General features: G+C 27.3%; 1 protein-coding gene and 1 long non-coding RNA gene across 2 annotated transcripts in view; both read left to right on the forward strand.

The window, feature by feature from the left end:
* Positions 1-4,647: 4,647 nt before the first annotated feature.
* LOC136086620 (uncharacterized) lies at positions 4,648-6,829 on the forward strand. The gene is made up of 2 exons (XR_010641474.1): positions 4,648-5,013; positions 5,296-6,829. It is a non-coding gene; the product is annotated as an uncharacterized LOC136086620 (long non-coding RNA).
* A 3,974-nt stretch (positions 6,830-10,803) lies between these two features.
* LOC105843104 (uncharacterized) overlaps positions 10,804-14,899 on the forward strand; it is a 28,155-nt gene continuing 24,059 nt past the window's right edge. Inside the window, exon 1 of the mRNA XM_065808161.1 lies at positions 10,804-10,877. Within this exon, the coding sequence (XP_065664233.1) occupies positions 10,849-10,877 (29 nt within the window). The 5' untranslated portion in view covers positions 10,804-10,848. The remainder of the gene's footprint in view (positions 10,878-14,899) is intronic.

Here is a 14,899-nt window from a genome sequence, read left to right on the forward strand (position 1 = left end):
CATTTGTCAGTCGATGTATGCACTGAAGCCCCCGGCAGCAGGCTACTTCACTAACTGCTCACCTAAATCAGTAGTCCTTTTGGTGTTAGGTCTTCCCAAATGGCGATCACGTTTTTTTAACGGTGAAAGAGAAAAAGAAAAGAAAAGATAAATATAAAGATTGAAGGTAAAACCAAATAACTATAACAAGTAAATAATTATTTATTTTATATGCATAAATAATTTGTTAACAATTTTAAAAATCATCTTTAAACCAACGCACATAAAAGTCATACAAAAAGGAAGGAAAGAAAATTAAAAAAAAAAGGAAAAAACAACTTCAAATAAAAAAAAAAAAAGAACGCTTAATAAACTTAAATAAAGATAAAAAAAGAAAAAGAAAATAAAAGAACGAAATTGAAGTAAACAAATAAAAAAATAAAAAGTAAAAAAGTAAAGAAAAGAAAAAAAAAAGAAGAATTAAGTAAACTAAAAAAAAAGAAAGAAGTAAAAGCAATAGTAGAACTAGAAAATTGTAGTGAAATTTAAGAAGAATTTAGTTTGCTTATTTTTTAATACGCTTTTAATTTAACATAATTATTCTTATTTTATTTTTTTTTATAGCTTTGTTTTGTTTATTTTTCAATAATTTTTTGTTTCTTTTTATTTATCGTTTATTATTATATATACTTATTATTATTAATGCTATTATTGTTATTATTATTATTGTTATATATCTATATAGTTTGTAAGTATAAACTCTATAATTTATTGTTGTATATTTTCACCTTTTTCATAAAAAATTCTGTCGTCTGAATGATATGGAATTTAGGATATTGAAAAACTCTAAAACATCTTGATTCTGTAGTTCATGTAGAAAATATATTTTTCCATTTAGTTCTTTATCTGATAAGGAGCTGCGTCTGCAAACAAAAAATAAAGTGATTACTATTAATGAACTCTCAAGTAACATATCATCTTTTCCAAACACCATAGAGTCTAATCTTTATGAACTTAATGACTTTATTTCCCATCAACTTAATAAATACGATGAGAATGACGTAAACCTTGAAGAAAACCCTATTAATTGTAAATATATGGACATAAAATGTTTCAACTCTGCCAACATTGACAAATTAATTTTTCTCTTTTTTATTTTAATATTGCTTCTCTTATTAAAAATTTTGAAGAATTAAACTCACTTTTATCTCTTATTAACCATGAATTCTTATGAATCATGAAAAAGTTATTGGCATAACTGAAACTAAGCTAAAAAATGACATCCTACCAACTATCTCATTAATTTCTTACGGGTTATGTTTATGAGCACACTCCAACAAAATCTTACTTTGGATGAGCTCTACTTTACATATCTAATACATTAACTTACAAACCTCGAAACGATCTTAATATGCTCAAACCAAAGTTTTTAGAATCTGTGGTTATGGAAATCAACTTTCCTAAAAAATCAAACACCATTATTGACTGTATTTATCGCCATCCTATTATGAATATTTCAGAACTTATTAAATCTTATAAACTTATTAAATATGGAAAAAAAAAAATCTACTTTTTTAATGGGCGATTTTAATGTCGATCTTTTATTAGTAAACTCAGATAATTCTGTCTCTGAATTTTTAGACACCATTACTGTAAATAACTTTCTTCTCTTTATTTGATTGCCGACAAGAATCACGAACCACTCCAAACTCTAATTGATAATATATTTTCTAATGCAACTTCTACAAATATTTTTGCTGGTACTTTTACTTTTACGGTATCAGATCATTTGCCCCAATTTTTAATACATCCATTTTATAAAACCAAAGTTAATGCTCGTATAAGCTGCATTTTTCGTTGGAATTTAAAAACATTCAATTCCGAGGAATTATGTATTGTTTTCTCAAAAATTAATCGAACTACCGTAATCAATGTTAACGAAGGTAAGACTAATAAGTTATTTGAAGAGTTTTTCATAAGTTTCAATTCTCTTTTAGATAAACATGCACAAATAAAAAAAAGTCAGCAATTGCTGCTTATCAAGAGGTCTCAAACCTTGGATAACAAGAGGAATCTTGACTTCAATTAAAATACGAAATAAAATATTTTAAAAATTTCTTAAAACAAAGAATCCTAATAACAAACTCAATAGAAAAGTCAAATAAAAAGAAAAATCTTATAAAACTTATAGAAACTTGTTACACCGACCTATCACCTGTCACCTGTCGTAGTAAAAAGAACCATTACTCTAAGTTCTGCTCTAATGCAGAAAATTTGAAATCTACATGGGATGGTATTAGGAGTCTTTTAAAAATTAGTCCGAGACTTTACTTATTTCCTTCCTGCTTATTTTTTTACAACTCCGTGATATACGACCCCATTAAAATTTCGGAACCTTTTAATTCCTTTTTTGTTTCTGTTCCGGAAGTATTATAGAAAAATATTCACTCATCCAATACTGACTTTATTAAATATATTAAAAATCCTAATCTTAAATCAATATTCATAAAACCTACTGACAAAAACAAAGTGTTGTCTATTATTCATTCTCTTAATGACAGCAAGGCTTCGGGACCTAAGAGCATTCCAATACCTATTTTTAAAGCTCATGCAAATGATATTTCTCCTGTACTTTCTGAACTATTTAACCTGTCATTCATCACCGGTGTATTCCCTGATATTTTAAAATCTGCTTCTGTAATCCCAATTCATAAAAAAGACTCAAAACTTGAATGTAATAACTACAGACTAATTTCATTATTATCAGATGTCAGCAAACTTTTAGAAAAATTTATGTATTCTCGTATTTACAACTTTTTGAATAGTTCTGCTTGTTTTCATATTCGACAGTTCGGGTATCGTTTAAATCACTCCACTTCTCATGCTCTCATTAGCATTACTGAAATGATTCGTGGTGCAATTGGCAGTGGTTTCTTTGTGTGTGGTTTATTCTTCAAAAAGCTTTTGACAAGGTTGATCACAACATTCTAATGAAAAAAGTTAAACTACTACGGAATGCGTGGTATTGCTAATCATTGGTTTTCTTCATATATTTGGGATCGCACTCAGTTTCAATTAATGGATTTTAATCCACACATAAAGTTATTAAAATGGCGTTCCACAAGATTTAGTTCTTGGACCGTTATTGTTTTTATTATATATAAATGATTTAACTTGTTTATTAAAAAATTCTATGGTACATCATTTTGCTGATGATACCAATCTTTTATATACCAACAAATCACTAACGACTATTTCTAAAAAAGTCAATCAAGATCTTTCTTGCTTATATAACTGGTTAAATAATAATCGTATTTCCTTGAATGTCAATAAAACTGAATACATTATTTTTCATTCCCTTCAAAAAACTATTGATAATGTTAAAATTAAAATTAAAGCAAAGAAACTTTTTCCGTCAAAATATATAAATTATCTTGGAGTATACCTTGATGAAAACCTATCTTAGTATAATCAACTGTATCATCTTAAAAAAAAACGGTATGCTTTTTCTAATTCGTTATTATGTTCATATCCAAACTCTTCGAATGATTTATTCTTCGTTATTCTCTTCTCCCCCTCGCTATTGCTGTATTGTGTAGGGTCAAAAAAGTAACTTTTTACTTAATAGCATTGCTAGTTTAGAATGCGCATCTATTAGAATAATGACGTTTTCACCGATGAGATCTGATATCCAAAAAAATTTCTGAACTAAAAGTCCTAAAACTCTATGATTTTGTAAAGTTTTACAATTCGTCAGCCCGGAATACAAGTGTCGTATTCAACATTTTAAAAAAAAATGACTTATATATTTGAACTATCTATTTTTTGTGGACTTATTTAAAAAAAATTTATCCGATAGCTCAATACATTTTTTTCCCATATTGCTCAGTAGGGTGGAGTGAATTTTAGTTTTTTTTACAATTCGTTTAGCATGGGTGTGCAAAAGTTGTCTATTCATTTCAGAAATACTCTGGAAAAATATCAATGCTCTAGGAAATTATCTTGAGGTTCCTCAAGACCTTTAAAATTTTAATGGGTCCCTAATATTATGTAAAAAAAAGTTTTTTAAAAGTATGTGATATTGGGTCTCAAAAGAAGCAAAATTTCATAAAAATTTCAAAAATAACAATTATTTTTTAAAAAAAATTGTTATTTTATAGTTTATTGCAGAAAACATGACCTTTTAAACTAAAAATGAAAAAAGTTTATTTTTTTTAATTATAATTTCAAAAAAATCTTAATTAATAATTTTTGTATAAAATAATTGTTATTTTTAAATTTTTATAAAATTTTGCTTCTTTTGAGACCCAACATGACATACTTTTGAAATTTTTTTTTTACGTAATATTAGGGACCCATTAAAATTTTTTTAAGGTCTTGAGGAACCTCAAGATAATTTCCTAGAGCATTGATATTTTTCCAGAGTATTTCTGAAATGAATAGACAACTTTTGCACACCCAGGCTAAACGAATTGTAGAAAAAAATTCACTCCACCCTATTGCTCAGTAGATCATTGTCGTAAATAAACGTGTCTTAAATAAACATGTCTTAAATGAAAAGACCGCTCGAGGTACATTTGTTATACTTAGCGTAGACCAATAGTAGCGTTCTATTTGCTCACGTGACTTTAGACTAACTACGTATATTCATTCACTTGTTTACTTTTTAACATAAAGTTTTTTGTAAATAAAAACTTTTTAACATTAAGCTTTTTGTGAATAAAAAGTAATACATTCCATTTGTTTTTAATATTGAATTGCTTTTTTTTTCTTTGAATTGAATTGAAATTATTACTCGTAATCAAAAGAACTAAACAGTATTTGTAAATATATCGTTTTTTTGTAAAGTTAAGTAACAGATATGGAATATTTTATAACAAATATGGAGTATTTTATGGCTTCTGATGCTGACAATCCGATACCAATTGTATTTGAGCCTAACCACCAAATGGAGGAAGAAACTCTTAGATATATAGTGGAAAACTCTATTAGTTCATCTTTTTCTTTTACTATCATTTCTCCTAACAATGAAAAGTAAATATAAAATATTTGTTTACAAAGATTTGATTACAATACGTCTTGTTGCCGAATAATTTTAAAGAGATCATTATTTTTATATTCAAAATAAGTTCTTGAAATTTCTTTTATTATTATTACCTTTTATTTATTTTTACATCAACTGTATTTATGCATTGTTTTTTTTTTAATATTCTAAATTATAGTTTTAATATCATTAATTTTTCTACTTTTAATAGGCAATTTAATAAATAGTTTCCGATACAATAGATTTATTGTTACTTTAATTATATTTTGCAGAAAACTCACAAGAAAAAGACAAAGAAGTGTTAACAAGTGGAAAATAATGTCAGAAAAAAGTAAAGGCAGTGTGGCAAGGCCTACATAGATAGAAATGGTCAAGAGAGACCAGAGAGAAAAGTAAGAGAAGCTTGTTCTTCAGTGTGTAAACTAAAATGTTTTGAAGTTTTTATTTCTGGAACTTAAGTGACACTAAAAAACTTAACTTTTATACTCAAAATATAGAAAGGTGGGATTGTTAAAGAAAAAGTAAAAGTTTAAGAATTGAAAAACATAAGAAGTGTGTTTATAAATATCATTTTGAAAAGAACGATGTTAGAAGCAGAGTTTGTAAATTATTTTTTCTAAAAACATTAGGTATCAGTGAAAGAAGAATTTACTATAATTTTAATAACGTGGTAAATAAAGTAAGTGGAGTACCAAGGTCCCCGAAGAAAGGAAAAATGGTTTGTAGAAAAACTCCTAATCAAGTCTTAGATAAGATCAGAGAACATATAAATAGTTTTCCAACGGTTGATTCACATTATTGCAGACAGAATACTAACAAAAAATATTTAGAGCTGTCATTAAGTACAATTAAAATGTATGGGTTGTTTACACAAGCCTACCCAGAGTTCAATGTAAAAAAAGATGTTTATTATTCAACTTTTAATACAGAGTTTAATTTGACATTTCATAAACCAAAGAAAGATTTGTGTGATTTATGTCAAGAGTATAAAAACAAAGAAGATGATCAAAAAATACTGCAGCATAGAGAGAGTAAGAAAATTAAATTGCTATAATTTCACAGCCCACTGTTCATTGAATAATAAAAACTTATTGTGCAATATTTGGAATGAATCTATGGCTGGTAGAGGTGCAAATAAACTTGCAAGTTGTCTGTATAAACTATTTAAGTTAATTATTCAAGACTGTCCTAATATATCAATTAATCAAATTATTTTGTGGTCTGATTCTTGTGTTCCCCAGAATAAGAACTCAATTGTGTCTATGGTAATAAAAAATTTTCAGAATGAAAGCGAAATACTCATTGAACAGAAGTATAGTGAACCTGGTCATAGTTCAGTACAGAATATTGAGACTGCGCATAGTGTGATTGTGAAAAAATTAATACATTTTGAGATTTACGGTCCTCCTACCTTATTCAAATTACTGTTATCTATTGAAAAAACTTCTGGAGTAGAATTGAAAGCCATACAAATGTACAAAGATGACTTCATAATTTCAAACTTGCTTCCAAGTCTTTATATTTCCATAAAAAGTCTTTTTCAAAGGTAAAACTAATGTGTCATGAAAAACATCTACCTTTTCATATTAAATTCAAAAAATCGTTCTCTGGTCATTAATGAACAATTAAATATATCACTTTGTAAAATGTTTTAATAAACATTGTATATATTTATTTTTTTATTGTAAAAAAAAGGAACAATAATGGAAATGGTTTTTTATATTTAATGGAAATGGTTGTTTATATTTAAGGTTTAACTTATTTATATCATTTTTCATAGACAAATTAAAAGATATGTGTGATAAATTAGTTATTTTATTTTTAATTATTCGAAAATAAATAATATTAATAAAAATTGCTTAATGTAAAAAAAAGAAGTATAAGAAACTTATTAATTTCTATATAAGAAGCTTGAAGATTAAAAATTGTATAATTCTAAATATAATGCCGATGCGTTGGTTACCGGGAATGAATTAAAGAAAAAAAAATGCGACAGTGACAGTGAAGATAAAATTATACTAAAGTTATAGTCATTGTTAGTTACAACATAAGTAAATTTAACCTTAATTCACCTACTATCAAATTAATTGCATCTATGAAAATTGTATTGTCGACAAAATGTTCTGATTTCGAAATATATCGACAAAATGTTCTGATTTCGAAATATATCGATAAAATTTTCTGATTTCGAAAAACAGTGCTCTAAGTTACGGGCGAAGTTTTTTTTTTTTTAACAATTTAAACAAAAAACTATATTGATTTTAGTCAACTTTACTAAATTTCAACATGTAATTAAATTTACATAAAGAGATTCTGTACTTTAAACTTTGAATGCAAATTTCTCAATTTAAACACAGTGTCGTATACGACACTTGTATTCCGGGCTGACAAATTGTCTTTTTGTGTTTGACTTTCTCTAAAATAAACCGCCGAACTTTTTTTAAAATTTTTTTTATTAAAACAAATGAGATAATCATCACACCAGGAATACAGAAAATAGTTAGCAGTTTTTAAATTTTATAAAATTGGAGGTATAAATTGCATAATAAGTCGTCTTGCCCCGGTCACGTGACCAAATGACAAACCTATGAGCTTTATATTTTAATTTTTATTTCAAATTTTCTAATTTCAAACTAAAAAATCAGGCAATGAATAATTAAAGCAACTTAAACAAAGTATTACTGCATCATGACTGATAGTTTTGCGATAACTCAGGCCTTTCAAAACGTACGCCATTTTCCCCCATCTTCCCCAACATCATATTTCCCATACAAACAAAAAAATCTTTCTTAAATGGTTCGAAAATATTAAAGGAAATAAAAAAAAGGATTCATTTAAAAAATATTCACTTAGAAAATCAAATATAATAATTACAATATTCAAGATACAAGATATTTAAGAGTGGTAATACATTTTTCCATACAATATTTTTTCGAAATTCTAACATTTAGTTTTAGTATACAATAAAAGTTATTTTTTTTAGTGTTGTTACAACTTTTAAATAATTCGACCCTTGACTTAGCCGACTAATATATTTTCCAATGTCGACTTAAATCAAAATAAATTAGCAGCCGTAGCGCAGTACTAGAGATTCGTTCGATTCGTGGTTCGGGTTTTAGAAAATCGGTAAGAAGGAAGGCGTATACTTCCTTTTAAATGCTCTTCCACGGTGCTCTGTGATAAAAGCAGGATTTCATGGGTCACCTAAAACAAACAAAATTAAAAAAAAAAAAATCGACCAATAAATTTTTAAAATCGGAGTTTTAAGTCGACCAAAAGTCGATTTAGTCGAAATATGAGAAACTATTTTTTCGGAGTAAATTGTGAAATAAGTAATGAAGTAATTTTTATTTGCTTTTTATTTTTTTACCACCATATTTACGACCATTTTAATAATAATGGAACAAAACAATATGAGAGTAGGGCCACTCGACAACGGGACATTTTATTCCCAAGCCCCAATGATTTAGGGTTCGTGTTAAATACTTATTATATATCAAAAGTTTATGCAATCATATTTGTAATGAAATTGTATAAATGACATTTAGATTTTAGAGCTTCGCAATTTAATTTCACAATTTAGAAATCGTTAAGCTACAACTTCTTTCACAATTTAGAAATTGTTAAACCACAACTTCTAAATCCTTTTTAAAAATTTTAAAACTTTTGAATAATGAGCTAAAAACCATTTCTTTTTTTATACAGTTTAAAAATATACTTAAGCAAAAACATTTGATAAATGACAATGAATTATACTTTTTCTAAAGCTTTGATTACGTGTAATCACGTTTGTTGTATTCAATTTGTTTGTTTATTTAAAACAAATAAATCGAAAGACTCATTAGCTCTTGGTCTACGGACCAAGAAATAGATTTAGAAATAGAGGATAAAGATAGCGGACAGATATTGCACCGGATGTTAGAATATGCAATTATACATTAATCTTTTACAACTAACAAATATATTTTGTTTTAAGACTTTATTAAAATGATGGTATTGTGGTTTATCCACCTCCGGCTAAATGCTATATAGAGGCAGAATTAAATTAAATGGTTAAAGGTAGAGATAATGATAAAAAGGATTATTTTGTAAGATTCAGAGTGATAAGATATAGTATTTTCTTTGGTTACTTTATGAAATTAAACCTTTATACAGTATATTATTAATATTAGTATTATACATATATTAAATAAAGTATTGAGTTGTTTTCATCCGGAAAACCTAAAAACGCTTTCGTCATACTTGAGTAAATTTTAATATCTTGATGTTGTCTATATTATGTTGCATTTTATTACAACCTTTTATTAGAAACTGATTTTGAAGATATAAATTGTTTATGTGACGCCATAAACGATATGATCATTTTTTTTAGTTTTTTTATATATTTTGTATATATTTTGCTGTTAAAGAATATTTACAATTACAAATTAGGACATACATGAATAATAGATTTACATAACTGAGGCTAAAAGAGGACTATAGTTGTCTTATCACTAAGCCTTTAGTGTTATTAATATTATTATTTTTATTATATATTTACCTTTAATGTAATATAAAGAAAATGTAAATCTCATTGTTGTTAAACTGCATCAAAAGTTTCTCTATACGATTGCGTTTTGTTTGTTGTTGTTGTTTTCTTTCCTTTTTTTTTGAGAAAACTGATATTTATTGGAGCTCTAATTTCATCAGCAAAATTAGAGCTATTTGAAAAACATTAATGACAAATACATATCGTCTCAGCTGATTTTATTATTATCAGATACTTTTATTTTTTCGGTTTTTTTATTATACTAGTTTAAATATCTTTTGTTAACGATAATATTTTAATTTTTATTTAGTTTATTTCATTTGCATTCTTATCACTTTTATAATTTATATGGTTAATGTTGTTGTTATTATATTTTATATGGTTAATGTTGTTGTTATTATATTTTATATGGTTAATGTTGTTGTTATTATATTTTATATGGTTAATGTTGTTGTTATTATATTTTATATGGTTAATGTTGTTGTTATTAAATTTTCATTTTATAGTAAATGAATATCAAAGAAAAGCAAAAAGCTTTTTTTGTTTCTTGCTATTTGATTTTGATTTAATGGGTAGTAGTAACAGTATCAAAAAAAATCAAACTGAATTGATTCAAAAAAGGATTTCTCGGATTAATATCGAAAGAATAAAACAGAAATTGTGAAAAACGGTGTAGTATTGAAAACTCTAAAAGCAAAATAATATCGAAATAGCTCAAAAGAGAATAAGTTCAAAATAATTAAAAAAATTTTACTTTCTAAATTAACAGAAAAAGACTAGTATCAAAATAATTAATAATTGAATCTAGTCAAAAATTAAGAAAATGATTATGATTCAATTCTTTTTTAATTGATAGGCAACCTGCCTAAACTAAACCCTCAGTCAATATAGCAGCACTTCTTGCATGTTTTACCTATTTTTCACTCAATGTAGCAACACTCCTCCTAAGTTAATACATTGATCTGACATCATTTTTTCGAGCAGTCAATTGTCGATACTTTTCTGCTATCCCTGTTTTCTATAATGATCTACATTTGTTAACTTCAAAATAAATGCTTTTGACATTGATCAGAAAATCATAACTTGATTTATTAAAATGAGTTTCAGCAGTTTTTTTGACCCTAAACATTTTTTGGAGCATTTTATTTTCAGTACTATTGTTATGTTACCGCTTTTCCGATTTAATTACCTCCATTTTTAAAACGAGGCTGTTATCGCTTTTTAACAAGGCGCCGTAATCGCTTTTTCTCGGTTTCGATTTGAGGCGGGATAACGAAATTATTAGTAAACAAATAAAATGAAGCTTGCAAATAATGCTAAAAATGTGTAAGCCACTTTTATATTTTCGTTAAATTTTCTTAACTATTAATGATTTTTAAATATAATTTGTTTTTATTATATCAAAAATGGCATAACAAAACTCACATGACTTATGTGGATGTGAGTTAATCAGGATCGTGTACCCTTGTTCTTCTCAGAAATTACGGTAAAGCAGTGTATATTATTATAATTTTTACTTCAATTCTTTTCAGTTATGAACTTTGATCACTACTTTTAATATTACAGAAAATAAATAATTTTTATTTATGCAAAGTAATATGTTTTTGAAAAATGAAGAATTCAGTGGCATAAACTAGCACCACGTTTTCAAGAACTTTTCTTACTCTCTTTACAATAAGTAAAAAAATATTGAATTTAAACAGGAAATATTTTAATTGATTGACAACACATATTTCTTTTTGTACAAAAGAAATTTTATTCAGAAAAATTTCAAGTTGTAGTGAAAAATAAAGCTAAAATGTTACATCTAAAGATGACTTAAATTTTAAAAAATGGAGGCAATAATCAACAAAGCCATGTTTCTCGTAGAAATGCTATCCATTCAAAATATTAAATAGAAATTCAGTATTAAAGTGAATTTTAGGGATATTTATAAACAATCTCTTAGACATTCATCTAACTGCCATTTTACTTTGCTAAAATTTCTACCTTCATTTGCTCTATAAATATCAGTATTTTAACTCATTGATTACATACACAGATAGTTAAAAAGTTAAAAAAATCTATAAGTGCTAATTAAACATCAATGCCATAGAAACGTTTACAAAATGTTAGAATGGTAATAAAAAGTTTCCTTAGTTAGTCTCATTATGTAGAGTCTAATGTCCCTCTCTTTTATACAATAACATTAGATATTTTATAATATGAACTGAAGAAATGGGGCTTAATGCTCCCTGTTATCCTATTAAAATCATTTTGAAATTTTAATTATTAAAAATTTCAAAATTTGAAATTTACTCATTTATATTTAGAATAATTATTAATGCTTTATTTACAGTACTTAGAGTACAATATGAAAAAAATAACTTGTGCCATTATATCTAGTATATTATTAGAAAATAATACAATGAAAAAAGAGATTCATTTGATTAAAATATACTCATAATATATTAGAATTTTTTATTAGATAAATCTCATTTTAATAAAATGATAATAAGTTCATTTAAATGAACTTATTATCATTTTATAAGTAAGTTGTTTTTACACATGTAAAAAATTCTCATGGTTTATTTTCATGAGTAGATGATTAAAACTGTGAGGTAAATAGAACAGTAATTTTGAAAATTTTATGTTCTAAAAATTCTATCATGTCAAAAAATACGTGTTTAAAAAAATTTATGAATGCAATATATTTTTCTTGCACTTTTTTTAAAAGAGTAAGTTAATAAAATGTACTATTGTGAATTTGAAATAAAAAAAAAAAGATTGAAAAAACTGTAATGGTATTTGTCAGGGAATCATGACATTGGGAGAAAGTCCAATGTAGTGATTCCTGGGACATTTTTCAAGCATGAAGGAGTAGTCAAAGTAAAAGAATGCAACTTAGTTGGATGATGAGTCTAGCAAAATTAAGTTTTGGTTGTTGGAACATTTAGTATTTTAGACAGCTTGCTTGAGCAGCTACCATGGTAGTATTTGTAGAAAAGAGAAAGAGGTTTTGAAAGGTGCAAAATTTTTTAAAAAAGAGGAAGAAAAACAATCCCTTACAACCATTGGAAAGTAGTGGAATTGGTTTAATAACATTTACAATTTTTTGGACCAAATAGAGAGAGATCTAGTTAAAAGAAACAATTCAAACATGACAATAATATTGCGTACAAAGGCAGATAAGGTATTTAGAAATTGTAGAAAATGGAATCAAGAGTAAGAATATAATGAGCATAACATAAAATAGAGGACTCTTGTGTTGCCGCCCACAATATATGATTATCAACAGTATTGTGACAATTATTAGCAATTAATAACTGAATTTTATTTTGGTTACAGCAAGCTCAAAGCTGTCACAGAAGAGATATCGGATTTCAAGCCTGTACTAAGCATTCTGGTTGTGATCATCAGCAAATAGAGACACTTAGAGGTAAGATTATCAGGAATGTTGTTAATATAGATGAGAATTAACACATGACCATGGATGAAACCTTGTTGTACCCCAGAAGGTAGGAAGTGAAAAAGAGTGTTGTCCATTAAGGACAACATAAATACTATGATTAGACATCTATGATTCAATAGCTTTAAAAACATTCCTATATATAAGGCAAGCTCATCGAGAAGTCCCGCATGGCAGAATTTATTGAAAGCCTTCAATAATCAAGAGCAATAGCCCTTACCTCATCACTTCCATTAAATGCTAATGACATATATACTAAATTATGAAAGAGTAAGTTGTTAGACTCAATATATAGAATTATAAATATGGACCACAAAGTAACTTTAACAACAGAACCAGGATTGACTTGAATTTCTATCAATGGATTTGTTTCTTTAAGACGATAAATAAAAAGTAGAATGATGATTTAGTGAAGAGGAGTAAAATATAAGTACATAGAAACAAATTTGATTTTGCAACAAATAGGTGAACTTGTAAATAAATGTACAAGCCAAGCATGTGACTATTAGACTCTTTCAGTTTCGAAGACATTTGGGCTCAAAACCAAGACCAAGACTGAATGCTTCAAGACCAAGGGATCAAAAAATCAACCCAAGACTAAGGACCAAAACTTTGAAAATTTTTACAAGACTGCGATCAAGACTCTCATTGAGAGTGGGAAGTTGTGACGATCTACGGTTTGTTGTTAATAACTAATCCATTTATTGAGTTGATATTTTTTGTAAGAATTAAAAAAGTAAAAGACAGTAGAAGACCAAGACCAATAGCTTTCAAGACCAAGACTAAGACCAAGGCGTTAGGCTTCAAGACCAATACCAAGACCAAGACAGTTAAATATGAGTCTCGAGACCAAGACTTTGGTCTTGAGACCTACATCTCTGGTTATGAGCGTAGTGTATTGGTGAGAAAAATCTTCTCCTAGTATGGTGGTTATGAGATTTTTTATTGTCAAGAAAGTTTTACTCTTGATTTTTTAAAATGTTATTTCCCCCCAATACCAGATCCACTACAGTCAAGCAGGCTACTTTAATTGTGGTTACAATTGTCTCTTAACTCATTAACTCCAAAACAGGAACTTTGGAGAACAAGGCCACTGCGTGGAGAAACAAGTTGAGTGTAGTACTACCAGGGATCTGGTAGGAATTGAACTTGTAACTTCTCTCTTATGAAGTGAGTGCTCTACCACTACTCCACTACCGATTATGTACCAAGCATGTCACTGATAACCCAATAAACATAGAAAGTTAGAAAAAATTATGTATGAAAGACATTTGTTATAAAAATAATTTTTATTTTTCCATTCTTAAGGGGTAAACAGATTCTATCTGTTGACCAGCCTCACATACCTTCTTCATCTATTAGGGTGGTGTAGATGTATTTATAATACATTATTTCCAGTTTAGGATGTTAAATGCTGAATGTTCTTGTAATTAAATAATAAATAATATACTGAGTATTAAATAGTGTACTGAGTATTATCTGTGCTTTAAGTCAAGTTTTTTAACAAATTTAAAAATGACTAAAGTACTAAAAACTTTTATACCTCACATGCCTTCTTCATTTAGAAGCACATTAGAATGAAATAATAGTTTTAGAGAGATCACACTGTGATCAAAAGCACCTAAGGGTGAATGGAGAAATTGGGCACTGACTAAGATCAGAAACAAGACATAAGTCAAGTAAAGAAGGTAAATGATTCCGGTTGTTAGGAAAGCGAGTTGGAAAGTTGACTATTTGAGTTAAGGATTGGGAAAGGCAAAAGTTGTGGGCTTTCATGCCTGCAAAATCACTGACACTAGAGCCAAGCCATTCAGAGTGGGGAGCAATAAAATCACCGACAACAACTATATTAGCTGATGGATAAAGAGAGAGGGCTTGGTCAATATGATCAGAAATAACA

The sequence above is a fragment of the Hydra vulgaris genome, chromosome 10, assembly GCF_038396675.1.
Source record: "Hydra vulgaris chromosome 10, alternate assembly HydraT2T_AEP".
NCBI lineage: Eukaryota > Metazoa > Cnidaria > Hydrozoa > Anthoathecata > Hydridae > Hydra > Hydra vulgaris.